Raw genomic sequence first — 25644 nt, forward strand, 5'->3', positions numbered from 1 at the left:
CCAGCACCATCTTCAGATTAGCCTTAACGTCGGTAGCCCTGCCCCCTGGTAAACAGTGTATGATCGCTGGATGATTCATTTTAAGTCTAATACTACGGGTAATGGAGTTGCCAATGACTAGGGTTATCAATTTGTCAGAGCTAATGGTGGGAAGCTTTGGCGTCTCAGACCCCGTAACGGGAGGAGACAAGAGAAAGCTCAGCCTCTGACTCCAACCCTTTACTTATTGGGGAAAATCAGTTGAAAGTTTCTGTCAGCTATATTGACTAAATAGCAAAAATAGTTCAATTACCTGCTCAGCCCCTTGGTCACTTTCCCGTAATCGGTATTCTCGCAGCTATGACGCTAGATTCCGAATTCCAGTATCTCTATACACTTCCAACTCTGTGTATGGACTCAATATATTGTAACTGGTACTTGGCTATTTTTCTTTTTCCTTGATTTGCTCATCACCTCTGGTTTCTGGTGTCAAAAATGCCAACGCCCGCTTTGTCTATGTGATCAAGAGGTGGTTAGACCCCTGTTTTTCGGAGACTCAGTCGGGTTCACAAGATTCAACCAGCTTCTTCAGAGTATGACCCAATAAGTACTTAAGCACAATTATCCGGTTCTCAAAATATTGTTTTACTCTATCAAAAAGCGTATAGTGCAATAGTAAATTTACCTATGATGATTCTCCATATGAAGTCTGTTTCATATGTTAGTGAGGATCATACTGCCTTATGATCTCTGTTCTCTTTATATACCTTTTTACAGGGGAAGTTCCCACTGGTGCTGTAGACCTACGTAACCTTAGACCTGTGTGTTAAACGGAAGCTTCCTATTATTACCCTTTAAGGTCATGCACTACTGCTTCCGTGTTACTGTTGGCTGATTCCACTCAATCATACCAGCTGGTTGTTTCTACCACTGGAGGTGGCGTAGGTGGCATGTCGAGCGTCAGCTGGGAGAAGTCTATGATAGGTATCTCCTCTGCTTCCCCCCGTTGTCCAGTTTCTGCAGGTGCGGTCCATGGTTCCATGAGGTCCCGTGAATGCCCTGTGTTGTTGCCCCCATTGCTTGATGGAGTGGGCAGATTCTTTTCATCTCTTGTCACAGGGGTGTGGATGTGGCTGGTGATGCTGTGGTCGGAATGTAGGTCCTCTCGGCGTGGGTCCTCTAGGTCCCGCAGGTCTGCGAGAGTGTCTCATAGGTCGATTGAGATTGTATGGCTTTTATACACCTGTTTGGGGCGGCAGGTAGCCTAGTGGTTAGAGCGTTGGGCCAGTAACTGAAAGGTTGCTCCATCGAATCCCCAAGCTGACAAGGTAAAAATCCGTCGTTCTGCCACTGAATAAGGCAGTTAACCCACTGTTCCGTCATTGTAAATAAGAATTTGTTTTAGTTAAATAAAAGTTATATAAAAAATATAGAAAAAGGTCCGGGTGTCTATTGATCTGTTGCTCCTGTGTCGAGGGTGATTCGGTTCTGAGCACTGCTGCCTTTTATAGGTGGACCTGGTCGTAAAGGCTGTTCAAGTCCTTGGTGGAGTGGTGGACCTGGTAAACATTTGGTTTTGAGGAACAGTCACCCGCTGTATGGTAGCAGGGTAGAAGTATTTTCGTGGTAGGCTTTCCACTAGATGTTGGAACATTGCTGCAGGGACTTGCTTCTGTTCAGCCACGAGCATTATTGAGGTATTAGTGAGGTTTTGGCAATTAGGCTCGCAGTCGGCGTTCCAATTCATCCCGAAGGTGTTCGATGGGATTGAGGTCAGGACTTTTGACAGGTTTGACAGAAATGTTACATGTTGGAAAGGTGGCATCCTATGACGGTGTTGAAAGTCACTGAGCTCTTCAGTAAGGCCATTCTACTGCCAATGTTTGTCGTTGGAGATGACTTTTTGCTTGATTTAATTCACCTGTCAGCATCGGGTGAGGCTGAAATAGCCCAATCCACTCATTTGAATGGGTGTCCACATGGCTTTGTATATACAGTGTATTTGCCATTTAAGTCCATAAGGAGTACAATCAGTGGCTTGTGTGTGTCCTCAGTGGGAGGAGGGCTATCAGGGGGGCTTACGGGGATGCTAGGAGGAGGTCCCCTGGGCTTGGGGTTCTTCATTTATCTGTCCTGTGATGTCGAGGCCATGGTAAGGGTCTGGGGTAGACTGTTCTACTGTGGTGTAGATGGCAAGGTGCTGAAGCTCTTTGGCCAGAACTCAAATTGATAGGGGGCTGGCCCATGTGGGGAAAATGCCACCGCACAGTTTCCAGAAAACAGTCGCTTTCAGACTGCCGATGTATGTTTCATTGAGGTAAGACAGTAATTCTGCTAATAGATTATGCATGTATGAACTACACATTGACACATCCTGCCCAATAGGGAGGTTTAAAAAAATGCTTGCTAGTTTTCAAAGTTCCAGTTCAAAGTTTGTGGTTATGATATGCCAGAGATCTGTCATTCATTCATCTCCCGAAGACTTCCCTTTCCCTTTCTTTCTGTGCCCCCAAATGAATATACTGGTCAAGTTACCAGGTTGTTAGCTAGCTAGCCATTCAGGTAACATGACTGAACATAGTGTTGTCCCGCGAGTTGGTTAAGAATGCAAAATGCAGTCCCGGTGATCCGCTATAGGAATAAAATAACATTGCGGAGGTAATATCTGTTTTTTCTGTAGTAATGCTGCAGCCATGATGCTAAGAAGTGCTTGTTTCCTTCTCTGGGGATTCGGAACATTTGTGACACCTTGATTCGGTCTTATGTAGCAAAATTTGAACATGGGGATTCAATCCAGCAACCTTTCGGTTACTGGCCCAAAACTCTAATCACTAGGCTACCTGCCGCCACGATGGACGATGGGAGAGTAATTCTGCTTTGAATGTTGATAAACTTGTAACCTCACTTTTGAGGTTCAAAATGAATTTTTTGGTACCGACTGGAGAGCTCTTCATTGTCTACACCCATGCAGCATTGTTCACACACTCTTAAGCTTTAGCCCTCTCTTAAAGGTTTGATCCGAGCGTTCGTCCTAACAGTCAAGCACCCAAGCTAACGGTGGCTAGCTTGCTAGTTACTCCCAGACACAAATTACAGAACAGCTCACGGACCATTTTACTGACCCTAGCAGAGCTGGTTAGGCTGTTATGTTATCCAGAGCGTTGGTGACTTCAACTGTGCTGCTGGCAACAATTTTTGCTTTTTTTGCCCATGTTTACTGACACGGCAATAGTCAACGTGTGTTGAGCATTCGTAAATTCATCAGTTATTCTGCATAGAGGGCCGATTTAAGTTTTCATAACAATCGGAAATCTGTATTTTTGGGCGCCGACATGCCTATTTATTTATTTATTTTGTATACCTTTATTTAACTAGGCAAGTCGGTTATGACTGCAATCCCCCTATCGGGATAAGTGTCATCAAGAACCCCTGAATGGCATAGCGCTACATACAATAAATAACACTAAAAATATTTATATTCATGAAATCACAAGTGCAGTATAGGCAAACACAGTTTAGCCTTTTGTTAATCCACCTGTCGTGTCAGATTTTGAAATTATGCTTTACAGCGTAAGCAATCCAAGCGTTTGTGTAAATGTATCGATCACACCATAAAACATTAAGTACACTTAGCATCAGGTAGCTCAGTCACGAAAATCAGAAAAGCAATCAAATTAATCATTTACCTTTGATCTTCGGATGTTTTCACTCACGAGACTCCCAGTTACACAACAAATGTTATGTTTATTCCATAAAGCTGATTTTTATATCCAACAAACGCGACAAACAAACGGAGGCATTTATGGTCAGAAATCCACAGGAAAGAGCGGTCACGACAACGCAGATGAAAATTCCAAATAGTTTCCATTATGTCCACAGAAACATGTCAAAGTTTTTGATAATCAATCCTCAGGTTGTTTTTAAAATATATAATCAATAATATATCAACCGCAAATGTCTTTCACAGTAGGAGAGGGAAAAACAATGGCTGTCCAAATTCTGTTGCACAAGCAAAACTCATGTGACCACTTGACGCGATGTTATCGTTCTGGGTCATTTTTCAAAATAAAAGCCTGAAACTATGTCTGAACACTGTTGACACCTTGAGGAAGCGATAGTAAAAGGAATCTGGTTAATATCCCTTTAAACCCAGCAATGGGAGGCTATGGAACATGGAGTTTTCAAAATAGAAGCCACTTCCTGTTTTGATTTTCCTCAGGGTTTCGCCTGCAATATCAGTTCTGTTATACTCACAGACAATATTTTGACAGTTTTGGTGGGTTAACTGCCTCGTTCAGGGGCAGAATGACAGATTTTCACCTTATCAGCTCGGGGGATCCAATCTTGTAACCTTACAGTAAACTAGTCCAACGCAATAACGACCTGCCTCTCTCTCGTTGCACTCCACAAGGAGACTGCCTGTTACGCAAATGCAGTAAGCCAAGGTAAGTTGCTAGCTAGCATTAAACTTATCTTATAAAAACAATCAATCATAATCACTAGCTAACTACACATGGTTGATGATATTACTAGATATTATCTAGCGTGTCCTGTGTTGCATATAATCTGACTAATCATACAAGCATCTAAGTATCTGACTGAGCGGTGGTAGGCAGAAGCAGGCGCATAAACATTCATTCAAACAGCACTTTTGTGCGTTTTACCAGCAGCTCTTCGTTGTGCGTCAAGCATTGCGCTGTTTATGACTTCAAGCCTATCAACTCCCGAGATGAGGCTGGTGTAACGATGTGAAATGGCTAGCTAGCTAGTTAGCGCGTGTTAACTAGAGGGACGGAAGCAAAACTGTTTCACTGGCAATACTAAAATGCCTATAAGAACATCCAATAATCAAAGGTTAATGAAATACAAATGGTATAGAGGGAAATAGTCCTATAATAACTACAACCTAAAACTTCATACCTGGGAATAGTGAAGACTCGTGTTAAAAGGAACCACCAGCTTTCATATGTTCTCTTGTTCTGAGCAAGGAACTGAAACGTTAGCTTTCTTACATAGCACATATTGCACTTTTACTTTCTTCTCCAACACTTTGTTTTTGCATTATTTAAACCAAATTGAAAATGTTTCATTATTTATTTGAGGCTAAATTGATTTTAATTGATGTATTATATTAAGTTAAAATAAATGTTCATTCAGTATTGTTGTAATTGGCATTATTACAACAACAACACCCCCCAAAAAATCAGCCAATTTAATCGGTATCGGCGTTGAAAAATCATAATCGGTTGACCTCTAATTCTGCACTCAGACGAGAGTGCTCTGAAATTGGAGTAGTGCCAGAGCAAACTTACCAGCAATGTCTATCAGCAGTTGTCGCAGTGACATTCTATTGAAATGGTTACTTGCAGAGTGGAGTCTTTCATTAAGACGTGTAACCCATAATTAAACAATGAACCATAATCCCAACTCATGACGTTACTACCCTGCATGAATCTGCAGGTAGCTAACCAACCAGGTTCAATGTTAGCTAGCTGATATTAGGCTATGACTAGCCAAGCAAATGGCTCTGAGATACGAATAATACATGTAACGTTAGCTAGAGTGCCAGCCAGTTAATGTTAGCTAGCTAGTTAATGTGTACTGTTAACTTGAAATGAAAATGACTTTCTTTCAAAATCATGGATGGACGCCTCTCCCTGTCACGGATGCCATGGTTGCCCTTAGTTTGAAGATGTAATCGGGATTTCTCCATCCCCTTAGCTTTCATACTCTTAATTCCACTGATTTCAAAACTCAGTCCTCCAGAAAGTGGAGAGCAACACTTATGCAGTTCTATTACGTGATACTTAAAAAATAAAAAAAAGCTGCGTTTACACAGGACCAGCTCAAATAGACAGAAGAGTGCTATATGGCAGACCAATCCAAACTCATCTCTCAGCATGTCCAGCCCACTCATTATCTCAGCCAATGTATTTATTTTAATTGTATTTAACCTTTATTTATTTAACTAGGCATGTCAATTAAGAACAAATTCTTACTCGCAATGATGGCCTACCAAAAGGCAAAAGGCCTCTTGCGGGGACAGGGGCTGGGATTAAACATAAAAATAAATAGCAAATATATAAATATAGGACAAAACACACATCACGACAAGAGAGAGAATACTACATAAAGAGAGACCTAAGACAACAACATAGAAGGCAGCAACACATGACAACAAGGCATGGTAGCAACACAACATGAAGCGGCACAGCATGGTAGCAGCACAAAACATGGTACAAAACATTATTGGGCACAGACAACAGCACAAAGCGCAAGAAGGAAGAGACAACAATACATCACGCAAAGAATCCTCAACTGTCAGTAACACGGAAGCCAAACCGGCTGTGCGCATGCGCCAGCGTACATATATTTATTTTGTCCCCTACACCAAACGCGATCACGACACGCGGGTTAAAATATCGAAAACAAACTCGGAACCAATTAAATTAATTTGTGGACAGGTCAAGAAGCATTAAACATTTATGGCAATTTAACTGGTTAACTTGCACTAGTTTTTGTTCTGGGATATTAACATTAGGTTATTTTACCTGAAATGCACAAGGTCCTCTTCTCCGACAATTAATCCACACATAAAACGGTCAACCGAATCGTTTCTTGTCATCTCTCCTCCTTCCAGGCTTTTTCATCTTTGAACTTATATGGTGATTGGCATCTAAACATTCATAGTATTACCACGACGACCGGCAGTTCGTCATTAAATCACCCATGTGGGTATAACCAATGAGGAGATCGCACTTGGGTACCTGCTTCTATAAACCAATGAGGAAATGGGAGAGGCAGGACTTGCAGCGCGATCTGCGTTAGTAATAGGAAGGATTTATTTTAGCCCTTGGCAGCACAGACGCTCATTGACACGTTGAAGCACACGCGACGCAAGCGGTGTGGTCAGCCTGTAAGAGTGTCCATGATTGAGTCTTTGAATGAAGAGATGGAGGTAAAACTGTCCACTTTGAGTGTTTGTTGCAGCTTGTTCCAGTCGCTACCTGCAGTGAACTGAAAAGACGAGCAAACCAGGGATGTGTTTGCTTTGGGGACCTTTAACAAAAGGTGACTGGCAGAACGGGTGTTGTATGTGGAGGATGAGGGCTGCAGTAGATATCTCAGATAGGGGGGAGTGAACAGGTGTTGTATGTGGAGGATGAGGGCTGCAGTAGATATCTCAGATAGGGGGGAGTGAACAGGTGTTGTATGTGGAGGATGAGGGCTGCAGTAGGTATCTCAGATAGGGGGGAGTGAGGCCTAAGAGGGTTTTATAAATAAGCATCAACCAGTGGGTCTTGCGACGGGTATACAGAGATGACCAGTTTACAGAGGAGTATAAATTGCAGTGATGTGGCCCTATGAGGAGTATTGGTGGCAAATCTGATGGCTGAATGGTAAAGAACATCTAGCCAATCATGGCTAGCGGGATGGTTGCCCCCATTTTCTGTGACTAAACCAACTAGGCTCGTAATTAAACAGTTTTATTTGTATGTACAGGCAAGTCTATTATTAAGGGACATTTACGTTTTCATTTTTTTAAGTACTTTCAAATGGTTCTCCTGTGAAGTAGTGACACCTAGTTTCCTGAAAAGAGTCAGGAAATATGAGGGCACTGGTGCTCACAAATTAAAATGCCAGCAAAATATGTAAGCATATGTTCACCCTGTATATCCCTGACTGGCTAGACCAATATATCCTTTACTACAGCTAATAATACTAATATTATAATAATAATGTTATAATTATAAGTAATAATTTATTAATAATATTATATTACTAATATCTAAATCCACGTGAAATTACAACCTTAGCTAGATGAGTTATGAAATGAGTAAATATTTTGGACGAGTGCTTGGTGGCACTGCTTCTGCCTTGTCTCAGATAGCTAGATGGTAGCCTGTACATGACATGGTGACACTGCTTCTGCCTTGTCTCAGATAGCTAGATGGTAGCCTGTACATGACATGGTGGCACTGCTTCTGCCTTGTCTCAGATAGCTAGATGGTAGCCTGTACATGACATGGTGACACTGCCTTCTCAGATAGCTAGATGGTAGCCTGTACATGACATGGTGGCACTCAGATAGCTAGATGGTAGCCTGTACATGACATGGTGACACTGCTTCTGCCTTGTCTCAGATAGCTAGATGGTAGCCTGTACATGACATGGTGACACTGCTTCTGCCTTGTCTCAGATAGCTAGATGGTAGCCTGTACATGACATGGTGGCACTGCTTCTGCCTTGTCTCAGATAGCTAGATGGTAGCCTGTACATGACATGGTGACACTGCTTCTGCCTTGTCTCAGATAGCTAGATGGTAGCCTGTACATGACATGGTGACACTGCTTCTGCCTTGTCTCAGATAGCTAGATGGTAGCCTGTACATGACATGGTGACACTGCTTCTGCCTTGTCTCAGATAGCTAGATGGTAGCCTGTACATGACATGGTGACACTGCTTCTGCCTTGTCTCAGATAGCTAGATGGTAGCCTGTACATGACATGGTGACACTGCTTCTGCCTTGTCTCAGATAGCTAGATGGTAGCCTGTACATGACATGGTGACACTGCTTCTGCCTTGTCTCAGATAGCTAGATGGTAGCCTGTACATGACATGGTGACACTGACTTCTGCCTTGTCTCAGATAGCTAGATGGTAGCCTGTACATGACATGGTGACACTGCTTCTGCCTTGTCTCAGATAGCTAGATGGTAGCCTGTACATGACATGGTGACACTGCTTCTGCCTTGTCTCAGATAGCTAGATGGTAGCCTGTACATGACATGGTGACACTGCTTCTGCCTTGTCTCAGATAGCTAGATGGTAGCCTGTACATGACATGGTGACACTGCTTCTGCCTTGTCTCAGATAGCTAGATGGTAGCCTGTACATGACATGGTGACACTGCTTCTGCCTTGTCTCAGATAGCTAGATGGTAGCCTGTATGACATGGTGACACTGCTTCTGCCTTGTCTCAGATAGCTATGGTAGCCTGTACATGATGACACTGCTTCTAGCCTGTACATGACATGGTGACACTGCTTCTGCCTTGTCTCAGATAGCTAGATGGTAGCCTGTACATGACATGGTGACACTGGCCTTGTCTCAGATAGCTAGATGGTAGCCTGTACATGACATGGTGACACTGCTTCTGCCTTGTCTCAGATAGCTAGATGGTAGCCTGTACATGACATGGTGACACTGCTTCTGCCTTGTCTCAGATAGCTAGATGGTAGCCTGTACATGACATGGTGACACTGCTTCTGCCTTGTCTCAGATAGCTAGATGGTAGCCTGTACATGACATGGTGACACTGCTTCTGCCTTGTCTCAGATAGCTAGATGGTAGCCTGTACATGACATGGTGACACTGCTTCTGCCTTGTCTCAGATGTAGATGGTAGCCTGTACATGACATGGTGACACTGCTTCTGCCTTGTCTCAGATAGCTAGATGGTAGCCTGTACATGACATGGTGACACTGCTTCTGCCTTGTCTCAGATAGCTAGATGGTAGCCTGTACATGACATGGTGACACTGCTTCTGCCTTGTCTCAGATAGCTAGATGGTAGCCTGTACATGACATGGTGACACTGCTTCTGCCTTGTCTCAGATAGCTAGATGGTAGCCTGTACATGACATGGTGACACTGCTTCTGCCTTGTCTCAGATAGCTAGATGGTAGCCTGTACATGACATGGTGGCACTTCTGCCTTGTCTCAGATAGCTAGATGGTAGCCTGTACATGACATGGTGACACTGCTTCTGCCTTGTCTCAGATAGCTAGATGGTAGCCTGTACATGACATGGTGACACTGCTTCTGCCTTGTCTCAGATAGCTAGATGGTAGCCTGTACATGACATGGTGACACTGCTTCTGCCTTGTCTCAGATAGCTAGATGGTAGCCTGTACATGACATGGTGACACTGCTTCTGCCTTGTCTCAGATAGCTAGATGGTAGCCTGTACATGACATGGTGACACTGCTTCTGCCTTGTCTCAGATAGCTAGATGGTAGCCTGTACATGACATGGTGACACTGCTTCTGCCTTGTCTCAGATAGCTAGATGGTAGCCTGTACATGACATGGTGACACTGCTTCTGCCTTGTCTCAGATAGCTAGATGGTAGCCTGTACATGACATGGTGGCACTGCTTCTGCCTTGTCTCAGATAGCTAGATGGTAGCCTGTACATGACATGGTGGCACTGCTTCTGCCTTGTCTCAGATAGCTAGATGGTAGCCTGTACATGACATGGTGACACTGCTTCTGCCTTGTCTCAGATAGCTAGATGGTAGCCTGTACATGACATGGTGACACTGCTTCTGCCTTGTCTCAGATAGCTAGATGGTAGCCTGTACATGACATGGTGGCACTGCTTCTGCCTTGTCTCAGATAGCTAGATGGTAGCCTGTACATGACATGGTGACACTGCTTCTGCCTTGTCTCAGATAGCTAGATGGTAGCCTGTACATGACATGGTGACACTGACATTCTGCCTTGTCTCAGATAGCTAGATGGTAGCCTGTACATGACATGGTGACACTGCTTCTGCCTTGTCTCAGATAGCTAGATGGTAGACATGGTGACACTGCTTCTGCCTTGTCTCAGATAGCTAGATGACATGACATGGTGACACCTTGTCTCAGATAGCTAGATGGTAGCCTGTACATGACATGGTGACACTGCTTCTGCCTTGTCTCAGATAGCTAGATGGTAGCCTGTACATGACATGGTGACACTGCTTCTGCCTTGTCTCAGATAGCTAGATGGTAGCCTGTACATGACATGGTGACACTGCTTCTGCCTTGTCTCAGATAGCTAGATGGTAGCCTGTACATGACATGGTGACACTGCTTCTGCCTTGTCTCAGATAGCTAGATGGTAGCCTGTACATGACATGGTGACACTGCTTCTGCCTTGTCTCAGATAGCTAGATGGTAGCCTGTACATGACATGGTGACACTGCTTCTGCCTTGTCTCAGATAGCTAGATGGTAGCCTGTACATGACATGGTGACACTGCTTCTGCCTTGTCTCAGATAGCTAGATGGTAGCCTGTACATGACATGGTGACACTGCTTCTGCCTTGTCTCAGATAGCTAGATGGTAGCCTGTACATGACATGGTGACACTGCTTCTGCCTTGTCTCAGATAGCTAGATGGTAGCCTGTACATGACATGGTGACACTGCTTCTGCCTTGTCTCAGATAGCTAGATGGTAGCATGGTGACACTGCTTCTGCCTTGTCTCAGATAGCTAGATGGTACATGACATGGTGACACTGCTTCTGCCTTGTCTCAGATAGCTAGATGGTAGCCTGTACATGACATGGTGACACTGCTTCTGCCTTGTCTCAGATAGCTAGATGGTAGCCTGTACATGACATGGTGACACTGCTTCTGCCTTGTCTCAGATAGCTAGATGGTAGCCTGTACATGACATGGTGACACTGCTTCTGCCTTGTCTCAGATAGCTAGATGGTAGCCTGTACATGACATGGTGACACTGCTTCTGCCTTGTCTCACATGACATGGTGACACTGCTTCTGCCTTGTCTCAGATAGCTAGATGGTGACACTGTAGCCTGTACATGACATGGTGACACTGCTTCTGCCTTGTCTCAGATAGCTAGATGGTAGCCTGTACATGACATGGTGACACTGCTTCTGCCTTGTCTCAGATAGCTAGATGGTAGCTAGACATGGTGAGCCTGTCTCACTAGATGGTAGCCTGTACATGACATGGTGACACTGCTTCTGCCTTGTCTCAGATAGCTAGATGGTAGCCTGTACATGACATGGTGACACTGCTTCTGCCTTGTCTCAGATAGCTAGATGGTAGCCTGTACATGACATGGTGACACTGCTTCTGCCTTGTCTCAGATAGCTAGATGGTAGCCTGTACATGACATGGTGACACTGCTTCTGCCTTGTCTCAGATAGCTAGATGGTAGCCTGTACATGACATGGTGACACTGCTTCTGTCCTTGCTAGATGGTAGCTGGTGACACATGACATGGTGTACACTGCTTCTGCCTTGTCTCAGATAGCTAGATGGTAGCCTGTACATGACATGGTGACACTGCTTCTGCCTTGTCTCAGATAGCTAGATGGTAGCCTGTACATGACATGGTGACACTGCTTCTGCCTTGTCTCAGATAGCTAGATGGTAGCCTGTACATGACATGGTGACACTGCTTCTGCCTTGTCTCAGATAGCTAGATGGTAGCCTGTACATAGATGGTAGCCTGTACATGACATGGTGACACTGCTTCTGCCTTGTCTCAGATAGCTAGATGGTAGCCTGTACATGACATGGTGACACTGCTTCTGCCTTGTCTCAGATAGCTAGATGGTAGCCTGTACATGACATGGTGACACTGCTTCTGCCTTGTCTCAGATAGCTAGATGGTGGTAGCCTGTACATGACATGGTGACACTGCTTCTGCCTTGTCTCAGATAGCTAGATGGTAGCCTGTACATGACATGGTGACACTGCTTCTGCCTTGTCTCAGATAGCTAGATGGTAGCCTGTACATGACATGGTGACACTGCTTCTGCCTTGTCTCAGATAGCTAGATGGTAGCCTGTACATGACATGGTAGATAGCTAGATGGTAGCCTGTACATGACATGGTGACACTGCTTCTGCCTTGTCTCAGATAGCTAGATGGTAGCCTGTACATGACATGGTGACACTGCTTCTGCCTTGTCTCAGATAGCTAGATGGTAGCCTGTACATGACATGGTGACACTGCTTCTGCCTTGTCTCAGATAGCTAGATGGTAGCCTGTACATGACATGGTGACACTGCTTCTGCCTTGTCTCAGATAGCTAGATGGTAGCCTGTACATGACATGGTGACACTGCTTCTGCCTTGTCTCAGATAGCAGATGACATGACATGGTGACACTGCTTCTGCCTTGTCTCAGATAGCTAGATGGTAGCCTGTACATGACATGGTGACACTGCTTCTGCCTTGTCTCAGATAGCTAGATGGTAGCCTGTACATGACATGGTGACACTGCTTCTGCCTTGTCTCAGATAGCTAGATGGTAGCCTGTACATGACATGGTGACACTGCTTCTGCCTTGTCTCAGATAGCTAGATGGTAGCCTGTACATGACATGGTGACACTGCCTGTCTGACATGGTGACTTGTCTCAGATAGCTAGATGGTAGCCTGTACATGACATGGTGACACTGCTTCTGCCTTGTCTCAGATAGCTAGATGGTAGCCTGTACATGACATGGTGACACTGCTTCTGCCTTGTCTCAGATAGCTAGATGGTAGCCTGTACATGACATGACATGGCCTTGTCTCAGATAGCAGATGGTAGCCTGCTTCTGCCTGCCTGTCTCAGATAGCTAGATGGTAGCCTGTACATGACATGGTGGCACTGTTCTGCCTTGTCTCAGATAGCTAGATGGTAGCCTGTACATGACATGGTGACACTGCTTCTGCCTTGTCTCAGATAGCTAGATGGTAGCCTGTACATGACATGGTGACACTGCTTCTGCCTTGTCTTGTCTCAGATAGCTAGATGGTAGCCTGTACATGACATGGTGACACTGCTTCTGCCTTGTCTCAGATAGCTAGATGGTAGCCTGTACATGACATGGTGACACTGCTTCTGCCTTGTCTCAGATAGCTAGATGGTAGCCTGTACATGACATGGTGACACTGCTTCTGCCTTGTCTCAGATAGCTAGATGGTAGCCTGTACATGACATGGTGACACTGCTTCTGCCTTGTCTCAGATAGCTAGATGGTAGCCTGTACATGACATGGTGACACTGCTTCTGCCTTGTCTCAGATAGCTAGATGGTAGCCTGTACATGACATGGTGACACTGCTTCTGCCTTGTCTCAGATAGCTAGATGGTAGCCTGTACATGACATGGTGACACTGCTTCTGCCTTGTCTCAGATAGCTAGATGGTAGCCTGTACATGACATGGTGACACTGCTTCTGCCTTGTCTCAGATAGCATGGTAGCCTGTACATGACATGTGACACTGCTTCTGCCTTGTCTCAGATAGCTAGATGGTAGCCTGTACATGACATGGTGACACTGCTTCTGCCTTGTCTCAGATAGCTAGATGGTAGCCTGTACATGACATGGTGACACTGCTTCTGCCTTGTCTCAGATAGCTAGATGGTAGCCTGTACATGACATGGTGACACTGCTTCTGCCTTGTCTCAGATAGCTAGATGGTAGCCTGTACATGACATGGTGACACTGCTTCTGCCTTGTCTCAGATAGCTAGATGGTAGCCTGTACATGACATGGTGACACTGCTTCTGCCTTGTCTCAGATAGCTAGATGGTAGCCTGTACATGACATGGTGACACTGCTTCTGCCTTGTCTCAGATAGCTAGATGGTAGCCTGTACATGACATGGTGACACTGCTTCTGCCTTGTCTCAGATAGCTAGATGGTAGCCTGTACATGACATGGTGACACTGCTTCTGCCTTGTCTCAGATAGCTAGATGGTAGCCTGTACATGACATGGTGACACTGCTTCTGCCTTGTCTCAGATAGCTAGATGGTAGCCTGTACATGACATGGTGACACTGCTTCTGCCTTGTCTCAGATAGCTAGATGGTAGCCTGTACATGACATGGTGACACTGCTTCTGCCTTGTCTCAGATAGCTAGATGGTAGCCTGTACATGACATGGTGACACTGGTGACTTCTGCCTTGTCTCAGATAGCTAGATGGTAGCCTGTACATGACATGGTGACACTGCTTCTGCCTTGTCTCAGATAGCTAGATGGTAGCCTGTACATGACATGGTGACACTGCTTCTGCCTTGTCTCAGATAGCTAGATGGTAGCCTGTACATGACATGGTGACACTGCTTCTGCCTTGTCTCAGATAGCTAGATGGTAGCCTGTACATGACATGGTGACACTGCTTCTGCCTTGTCTCAGATAGCTAGATGGTGGCCTGTACATGACATGGATGGTGCCTGTACACTGCTTCTGCCTTGTCTCAGATAGCTAGATGGTAGCCTGTACATGACATGGTGACACTGCTTCTGCCTTGTCTCAGATAGCTAGATGGTAGCCTGTACATGACATGGTGACACTGCTTCTGCCTTGTCTCAGATAGCTAGATGGTAGCCTGTACATGACATGGTGACACTGCTTCTGCCTTGTCTCAGATAGCTAGATGGTAGCCTGTACATGACATGGTGACACTGCTTCTGCCTTGTCTCAGATAGCTAGATGGTAGCCTGTGACATGACATAGCTAGATGGTAGCCTGTACATGACATGGTGGCACTGCTTCTGCCTTGTCTCAGATAGCTAGATGGTAGCCTGTACATGACATGGTGACACTGCTTCTGCCTTGTCTCAGATAGCTAGATGGTAGCCTGTACATGACATGGTGACACTGCTTCTGCCTTGTCTCAGATAGCTAGATGGTAGCCTGTACATGACATGGTGACACTGCTTCTGCCTTGTCTCAGATAGCTAGATGGTAGCCTGTACATGACATGGTGACACCTGCCTTGTCTCAGATAGCTAGATGACATGACATGGTGACACTGCTTCTGCCTTGTCTCAGATAGCTAGATGGTAGCCTGTACATGACATGGTGGCACTGCAGATAGCTAGATGGTAGCCTGTACATGACATGGTGACACTGCTTCTGCCTTGTCTCAGATAGCTAGATGGTAGCCTGTACATGACATGGTGACACTGCTTCTGCCTTGTCTCAGATAGCTAGATGGTAGCCTGTACATGACATGGTGACACTGCTTCTGCCTTGTCTCAGATAGCTAGATGGTAGCCTGTACATGACATGGTGACACTGCTTCTGCCTTGTCTCAGATAGCTAGATGGTAGCCTGTACATGACATGGTGACACTGCTTCTGCCTTGTCTCAGATAGCTAGATGGTAGCCTGTACATGACATGGTGACACTGCTTCTGCCTTGTCTCAGATAGCTAGATGGTAGCCTGTACATGACATGGTGACACTGCTTCTGCCTTGTCTCAGATAGCTAGATGGTAGCCTGTACATGACATGGTGACACTGCTTCTGCCTTGTCTCAGATAGCTAGATGGTAGCCTGTACATGACATGGTGACACTGCCTTGTCTCAGCTAGATGGTAGCTTGTCTCAGATAGCTAGATGGTAGCCTGTACATGACATGGTGACACTGCTTCTGCCTTGTCTCAGATAGCTAGATGGTAGCCTGTACATGACATGGTGACACTGCTTCTGCCTTGTCTCAGATAGCTAGATGGTAGCCTGTACATGACATGGTGACACTGCTTCTGCCTTGTCTCAGATAGCTAGATGGTAGCCTGTACATGACATGGTGACACTGCTTCTGCCTTGTCTCAGATAGCTAGATGGTAGCCTGTACATGACATGGTGACACTGCTTCTGCCTTGTCTCAGATAGCTAGATGGTAGCCTGCTTCTGCCTTGTCTCAGATAGCATGACATGGTGACACTGCTTCTGCCTTGTCTCAGATAGCTAGATGGTGAGCCTGTACTAGATGACATGACATGGTGACACTGCTTCTGCCTTGTCTCAGATAGCTAGATGGTAGCCTGTACATGACATGGTGACACTGCTTCTGCCTTGTCTCAGATAGCTAGATGGTAGCCTGTACATGACATGGTGACACTGCTTCTGCCTTGTCTCAGATAGCTAGATGGTAGCCTGTACATGACATGGTGACACTGCTTCTGCCTTGTCTCAGATAGCTAGATGGTAGCCTGTACATGACATGGTGACACAGATAGCTAGATGGTAGCCTGTACATGACATGGTGACACTGCTTCTGCCTTGTCTCAGATAGCTAGATGGTAGCCTGTACATGACATGGTGACACTGCTTCTGCCTTGTCTCAGATAGCTAGATGGTAGCCTGTACATGACATGGTGACACTGCTTCTGCCTTGTCTCAGATAGCTAGATGGTAGCCTGTACATGACATGGTGACACTGCTTCTGCCTTGTCTCAGATAGCTAGATGGTAGCCTGTACATGACATGGTGACACTGCTTCTGCCTTGTCTCAGATAGCTAGATGGTAGCCTGTACATGACATGGTGACACTGCTTCTGCCTTGTCTCAGATAGCTAGATGGTAGCCTGTACATGACATGGTGACACTGCTTCTGCCTTGTCTCAGATAGCTAGATGGTAGCCTGTACATGACATGGGTGACACTGCTTCTGCCTTGTCTCAGATAGCTAGATGGTAGCCTGTACATGACATGGTGACACTGCTTCTGCCTTGTCTCAGATAGCTAGATGGTAGCCTGTACATGACATGGTGACACTGCTTCTGCCTTGTCTCAGATAGCTAGATGGTAGCCTGTACATGACATGGTGACACTGCTTCTGCCTTGTCTCAGATAGCTAGATGGTAGCCTGTACATGACATGGTGACACTGCTTCTGCCTTGTCTCAGATAGCTAGATGGTAGCCTGTACATGACATGGTGACACTGCTTCTGCCTTGTCTCAGATAGCTAGATGGTAGCCTGTACATGACATGGTGACACTGCTTCTGCCTTGTCTCAGATAGCTAGATGGTAGCCTGTACATGACATGGTGACACTGCTTCTGCCTTGTCTCAGATAGCTAGATGGTAGCCTGTACATGACATGGTGACACTGCTTCTGCCTTGTCTAGATGGTAGCCTGTAGCTAGACTGGTAGATAGCCTGTACATGACATGGTGACACTGCTTCTGCCTTGTCTCTGTACAGATGGTGACACTGCTTCTGCCTTGATAGCTAGATGGTAGCCTGTACATGACATGGTGACACTGCTTCTGCCTTGTCTCAGATAGCTAGATGGTAGCCTGTACATGACATGGTGACACTGCTTCTGCCTTGTCTCAGATAGCTAGATGGTAGCCTGTACATGACATGGTGACACTGCTTCTGCCTTGTCTCAGATAGCTAGATGGTAGCCTGTACATGACATGGTGACACTGCTTCTGCCTTGTCTCAGATAGCTAGATGGTAGCCTGTACATGACATGGTGACACTGCTTCTGCCTTGTCTCAGATAGCTAGATGGTAGCCTGTACATGACATGGTGACACTGCTTCTGCCTTGTCTCAGATAGCTAGATGGTAGCCTGTACATGACATGGTGACACTGCTTCTGCCTTGTCTCAGATAGCTAGATGGTAGCCTGTACATGACATGGTGACACTGCTTCTGCCTTGTCTCAGATAGCTAGATGGTAGCCTGTACATGACATGGTGACACTGCTTCTGCCTTGTCTCAGATAGCTAGATGGTAGCCTGTACATGACATGGTGACACTGCTTCTGCCTTGTCTCAGATAGCTAGATGGTAGCCTGTACATGACATGGTGACACTGCTTCTGCCTTGTCTCAGATAGCTAGATGGTAGCCTGTACATGACATGGTGACACCTGTACATGACATTCTTCTGCCTTGTCTCAGATAGCTAGATGGTAGCCTGTACATGACATGGTGACACTGCTTCTGCCTTGTCTCAGATAGCTAGATGGTAGCCTGCTTCTGCCTTGTCTCAGATAGCATGACATGACATGGTGACACTGCTTCTGCCTTGTCTCAGATAGCTAGATGGTAGCCTGTACATGACATGGTGACACTGCTTCTGCCTTGTCTCAGATAGCTAGATGGTAGCCTGTACATGACATGGTGACACTGCTTCTGCCTTGTCTCAGATAGCTAGATGGTAGCCTGTACATGACATGGTGACACTGCTTCTGCCTTGTCTCAGATAGATGGTAGCCTGTACATGACATGGTGACACTGCTTCTGCCTTGTCTCAGATAGCTAGATGGTAGCCTGTACATGACATGGTGACACTGCTTCTGCCTTGTCTCAGATAGCTAGATGGTAGCCTGTACATGACATGGTGACACTGCTTCTGCCTTGTCTCAGATAGCTAGATGGTAGCCTGTACATGACATGGTGACACTGCTTCTGCCTTGTCTCAGATATGGTAGCCTAGACATGGTGACACTGCTTCTGCCTGTCTCACATGACATGACATGGTGACACTGCTTCTGCCTTGTCTCAGATAGCTAGATGGTAGCCTGTACATGACATGGTGACACTGCTTCTGCCTTGTCTCAGATAGCTAGATGGTAGCCTGTACATGACATGGTGACACTGCTTCTGCCTTGTCTCAGATAGCTAGATGGTAGCCTGTACATGACATGGTGACACTGCTTCTGCCTTGTCTCAGATAGCTAGATGGTAGCCTGTACATGACATGGTGACACTGCTTCTGCCTTGTCTCAGATAGCTAGATGGTAGCCTGTACATGACATGGTGGCACTGCTTCTGCCTTGTCTCAGATAGCTAGATGGTAGCCTGTACATGACATGGTGCTTCTGCCTTGTCTCAGATAGCTAGATGGTAGCCTGTACATGACATGGTGACACTGCTTCTGCCTTGTCTCAGATAGCTAGATGGTAGCCTGTACATGACATGGTGACACTGCTTCTGCCTTGTCTCAGATAGCTAGATGGTAGCCTGTACATGACATGGTGACACTGCTTCTGCCTTGTCTCAGATAGCTAGATGGTAGCCTGTACATGACATGGTGACACTGCTTCTGCCTTGTCTCAGATAGCTAGATGGTAGCCTGTACATGACATGGTGACACTGCTTCTGCCTTGTCTCAGATAGCTAGATGGTAGCCTGTACATGACATGGTGGCACTGCTTCTGCCTTGTCTCAGATAGCTAGATGGTAGCCTGTACATGACATGGTGACACTGCTTCTGCCTTGTCTCAGATAGCTAGATGGTAGCCTGTACATGACATGGTGACACTGCTTCTGCCTTGTCTCAGATAGCTAGATGGTAGCCTGTACATGACATGGTGACACTGCTTCTGCCTTGTCTCAGATAGCTAGATGGTAGCCTGTACATGACATGGTGACACTGCTTCTGCCTTGTTTTAAGCTAGCTCGGTGGTTGCCCATACATCACATTATGAAAGTTCCACTTTTTATTTTAGCTAGCTAAAGTACCTCAAATGAATTACAGAGATGCAAATAATTTTTGTCTCTTCGATGTTAGCTGCTATTAGTATTACTTAGCAGCCAATGTCATGCCTTTTTTCATGCCTTTTTACACGAGACACCTGCATGCATGCACTTGTTGTAGCCAGTTGAAATTGACATTTCACCAACTTTTCAACATCTTTATTTAACCAGGTAGGCTAGTTGAGAACAAGTTCTCATTTACAACTATGACCTGGCCAAGAAAAAGCAAAGCAGTTCGACACATACAACAACACAGAGTTACACATAAACAAACATACAGTCAATAATACAGTAGAAAAAGTCTATATACAGTGAGTGCAAATGAGGTAAGATAAGGGAGGTAAGGCAATAAATAGGCAAGTAGAGATGTGCAAGTAGAGATACTGGGGTGCAAAGGATCAAGATAAATAAATAAAAACAGTACGGGGATGAGGTAGTTGGATGGGCTATTTACAGATGGACTATGTACAGGTGCAGTGATCTGTGAGCTGCTCTGACAGCTGGTGCTTAAAGCTAGTGAGGGAGGTAAGAGTCTCCAGCTTCAGTGATTTTTGCAGTTCGTTCCAGTCATTGGCAGCAGAGAACTGGAAGGAAAGGCGGCCAAAGTAGTAATTGGCTTTGGGGATGACCAGTGAGATAGATATACCTGCTGGAGTGCGTGCTACGGGTGGGTGCTGCTATGGTGACCAGTGAGTTGAGATAAGGTGGGGCTTGACCTAGCAAAGACTTGTCGATGACCTGGAGCCAGTGGATTTGGTGACGAGTATGAAGCGAGGGCCAGCCAACGAGAGCATACAGGTCGCAGTGGTGGGTGGTATATGGTGCTTTGGTGACAAAACGGATGGCACTGTGATAGACTGCATCCAATTTGTTGAGTAGAGTGTTGGAGGCTATTTTGTAAATTACATCGCTCAAGTCGAGGATCGGTAGGATAGTCAGTTTTACGAGGGTATGTTTGGCAGCATGAGTGAAGGATGCTTTGTTGCGAAATAGGAAGCCAATTCTAAATTTAATTTTGGATTTGAGATGCTTAATGTGAGTCTGGAAGGAGAGTTTAGTCTAGCCAGACACCTAGGTATTTGTAGTTGTCCACATATTCTAAGTCAGAGCCGTCCCGAGTAGTGATGCTGGATGGGCGGGCAGGTGCGGAAAGCGATCGGTTGAAGAGCATGCATTTAGTTTTTCTTGTATTTAAGAGCAGTTGGGGGCCACGGAAGGAGAGTTGTATGGCATTGAAGCTCGTAAGGAGTTTAGTTAACACAGTGTCCAAAGAAGGGCCAGAAGTATACAGAATGGTGTCGTCTGCGTAGAGGTGGATCAGGGAATCGCCCGCAGCAAGACCAACATCATTGATATATACAGAGAAAAGAGTCGGCCCGAGAATTGAGTAATTGGTGAACCAGGCAAGGCAGTCATCCGAAAAACAGAATGGTGTCGTAGTGGTGGATCAGAGAATCACGACGGAGGAAGTCTGTTATAGCCTCCTCGTGCGGTTACATCGAATTGACCAGTCGTGATGGATTAGTAGTTCCGTGTTGCAAAGGGGTCCTGCCCAATTGGCAAAATAGGTATATTGGCCCAAGAAATTGGCCGATGGACCTATTCAGCTAACAGTCCGATATGCTCTAGACAGCTAGCAGATGGGCATTCAGGGGACGCCGCAACGTAGGATCTTGGCTTGGTATCTTGAAATAAGTGGTAAAGGTGATTTATTTGTGAAATATTCGACTTCATGGCTCACACAACAGAAGTCAGGGATCAACTTGATTATAGATAGAATACATGATTATATGAAAATAATATATTTTAAACTATTTAAAGCAGTACTAAAATCTATGCATGTCAATGAGAGATTCCCTTTTCTGTACCCTTTGTGTGCGGGACCGAAGTTGTTCCCGGCGATACAAGGCCTGAGCACGTTGGAAAGTTAAAACCTGTGTTCCTCCAGTAAGTTAATATAATACTACCATAACTGTGCTTCTTCAACAACTACAATCATATACTGATTGTACTACCTGTGTGTGTGTGTGTGTGTTAGACCCCATCCTGATAGCACGTGCCTTAGAGGACTACTACCCTGGAGACTGCCGCTTCATCTCTCTGCGTCAGGGTCAGGTGGTCTATGTCTACGCCTTGCTGAAGGACCGAGGAAACATGTTCTGGGCTGGCAGCGTAAGGATCTGTGTGTGTGTGGGGGGGGGAGCATGTGTGAGTGTGTGGTGTGCAAGTGTTGGTGCTTCTTACCCATTCCGGATCCGGGAGAATTGTCATCAACTGACACTAAGTAGCATAACCCAACGGACAAAATATCTTACTAGAAAATATTAATATTCATGAAATCACAAGTGAAATATATTCAAACACAGCTTAGCCTTTTGTTAATCACCCTGTTATCTCAGATTTTGAAAGTATGATTTACAGCCAAAGCAAGACAAGCATTTGTGTAAGTTTATCGATAGCCTAGCATAGCGTTATGCCTAGCTAGCAGCAGGCAATCTGGTCACGAAAATCAGAAAAGCAATCAAATTAAATGTTTTACCTTTGATGAGCTTAGGATGTTTTCACTCACGAGACTCCCAGTTAGATAGCAAATGTTCCTTTTTTCCAGAAAAATTATTTTTTTAGGCGAAATAGCTCCGGTTGTTCACAAATTAGCGCCATAATATCGACAGAAACATGTAAAACGTTGTTTATAATCCACAAGGTGTTTTTCAACTATCTATTCGATAATACCTAATGGCAGTCAGGCTACCTCTGGCGAGCACATGGAGGGCTGTGCGGCCCCCCAAAGAAATGCCACCCCACACCATGACTGACCCACCGCCAAACCGGTCATGCTGGAGGATGTTGCAGGCAGCAGAACGTTCTCCACGGTGTCTCCAGACTCTGTCACATGTGCTCAGTGTGAACCTGCTTTCATCTGTGAAGAGCACAGGGCACCAGTGGCGAATTTGCCAATCTTGGTGTTCTCTGGCAAATGCCAACGTCCTGCACGGTGTTGGGCTGTAAGCACAACCCCCACCTGTGGACATCGGGCCCTCATACCACCCTCATGGAGTCTGTTTCTGACCGTTTGAGCAGACACATACACATTTGTGGCCTGCTGGAGGTCATTTTGCAGGGCTCTGGCAGTGCTCCTCCCGCTCCTCCTTGCACAAAGGCGGAAGTAGTGGTCCTGCTGCTGGGTTGTTGCCCTCCTACGGCCTCCTCCACGTCTCCTGATCTACTGACCTGTCTCCTGGTAGCGCCTCCATGCTCTGGACACTACGCTGACAGACACAGCAAACCTTCTTGCCACAGCTCGCATTGATGTGCCATCCTGGATGAGCTGCACTACCTGAGCCACTTGTGTGGGTTATAGACTCTGTCTCATGCTACCACTAGAGTGAAAGCATCGCCAGCATTCAAAAGTGACCAAAACATCAGCCAGGAAGCATAGGAACTGATAAGTGGTCTGTGGTCACCACCTGCAGAATGACTTATTGGGGGTATCTTATATCTATATATCTCTATATCTTATATCTCTATATCTCTATATATCTTGCTAATTGCCTATAATGTCCACCTGTTGTCTATTCCATTTGCACAACAGCATGTGAAATGTATTGTCAATCAGTGTTGCTTCCTAAGTGGACAGTTTGATTTCACAGAAGTGTGGTTGACTTGGAGTTACATTGTGTTGTTTAAGTGTTCCCTTTATTTTTTTGAGCAGTGTAGTAGTATTTATATATAGTAGTATTCATATAAAGTAGTATATATTTATTATAGTATTTATATATAGTAGTATTTATACATAGTAATATTTATTTTGTTTGTATGGTCTCCTATCTGTGTGTGTTTACCAGGTCCAGGGGTCGTACTACGGGGAACAGGAGGCAAGACTGGGACATTTTCCCAGCAGCGTCGTCGAGGAGACACACGCTCTCATGCCAGCTACCAACGAGGTCATGACTGATGTAGGTGGACACACGAACACTCACACAGACAAATACACACACACACGCACGCACGCACGCACGCACGCACGCACGCACGCACGCACACACACACACACACACACACACACACACACACACACACACACACACACACACACACACACACACACACACACACACACACACATAATGAATAATTTTTCCACAAAATCAATTGATATAGAATATTAGGCATCTCTCCTCTGCTCCTCTCCTCCGCTCCTCCTCTTCTCCTCCTCTCTTCTTCTCTCCACTCCTCTCCTCCTCTTCTCCTCCTCTCTTCTTCTCTCCTCCTCTTCTCCTCCTTTCTTCTCTTCTCCTCCGCTCCTCCTCTTCTCCTCCTCTCTTCTTCTCTCCTCCTCCTCTCCACTCCTCTCCTCCTCTTCTCCTCCTCTTCTTCTCTCCTCCTCCTCTCCGGTCCTCTCCTCCTCTTCTCTCCCTTTCTTTTCCTCTTATCCAGAATTGGGACTTTTACTGTAACTGAAGACTGAAGTGTCCTGATTCTTTGTCTCCCGGCTGGCGCACTGCAACATGAGGACAGCCCTGACATCATCAAACCAGTATCTCTATTATCTACAAGCTATGATGAAAACACGTTCTAGTTTAATAATGTTTCTTTATTACAACCATGCATATACAGTATATTCTTTAGAATAAACCTTCCTCTCAGCTGTTTAATGTTATCGCTGTGGCTTTAACCTGAAAGAATAAAGATACTATGCTGCTCTGATCACTGCTGTCTCTTCTGGTGTCTGGCCTTCATTATCACTGCTGTCTCTTCTGGTGTCTGGCCTTCATTATTACTGCTGTCTCTTCTGGTGTCTGGCCTTCATTATTACTGCTGTCTCTTCTGGTGTCTAGCCTTCATTATCACTGCTGTCTCTTCTGGTGTCTGGCCTTCATTATTACTGCTGTCTCTTCTGGTGTCTGGCCTTCATTATTACTGCTGTCTCTTCTGGTGTCTGGCCTTCATTATCACTGCTGTCTCTTCTGGTGTCTAGCCTTCATTATCACTGCTGTCTCTTCTGGTGTCTAGCCTTCATTATTACTGCTGTCTCTTCTGGTGTCTGGCCTTCATTATCACTGCTGTCTCTTCTGGTGTCTAGCCTTCATTATCACTGCTGTCTCTTCTGGTGTCTAGCCTTCATTATCACTGCTGTCTCTTCTGGTGTCTAGCCTTCATTATCACTGCTGTTTCTTCTGGTGTCTAGCCTTCATTATCACTGCTGTCTCTTCTGGTGTCTGGCCTTCATTATCACTGCTGTCTCTTCTGGTGTCTAGCCTTCATTATCACTGCTGTCTCTTCTGGTGTCTGGCCTTCATTATCACTGCTGTCTCTTCTGGTGTCTAGCCTTCATTATCACTGCTGTCTCTTCTGGTGTCTGGCCTTCATTATCACTGCTGTCTCTTCTGGTGTCTGGCCTTCATTATCACTGCTGTCTCTTCTGGTGTCTAGCCTTCATTATCACTGCTGTCTCTTCTGGTGTCTGGCCTTCATTATTACTGCTGTCTCTTCTGGTGTCTGGCCTTCATTATCACTGCTGTCTCTTCTGGTGTCTGGCCTTCATTATCACTGCTGTCTCTTCTGGTGTCTGGCCTTCATTATCACTGCTGTCTCTTCTGGTGTCTGGCCTTCATTATCACTGCTGTCTCTTCTGGTGTCTA

At 45.6% G+C, this 25644-nt stretch overlaps 1 protein-coding gene across 1 annotated transcript in view; it reads left to right on the forward strand.

Annotated features, from left to right (window-relative positions):
- The window catches only part of LOC118379053 (melanoma-derived growth regulatory protein-like), a 28833-nt gene extending 4124 nt beyond the window's left edge, over positions 1-24709 (forward strand). The window contains exons 2-4 of the mRNA XM_052529195.1: positions 22041-22174; positions 23848-23958; positions 24440-24709. Coding sequence (XP_052385155.1) covers positions 22041-22174; positions 23848-23958; positions 24440-24463 — 269 coding nt within the window. The 3' untranslated portion in view covers positions 24464-24709. The remainder of the gene's footprint in view (positions 1-22040; positions 22175-23847; positions 23959-24439) is intronic.
- The last annotated feature ends 935 nt before the right edge of the window (positions 24710-25644 follow it).

This window comes from Oncorhynchus keta, chromosome 11 (assembly GCF_023373465.1).
Source record: "Oncorhynchus keta strain PuntledgeMale-10-30-2019 chromosome 11, Oket_V2, whole genome shotgun sequence".
Lineage (NCBI taxonomy): Eukaryota > Metazoa > Chordata > Actinopteri > Salmoniformes > Salmonidae > Oncorhynchus > Oncorhynchus keta.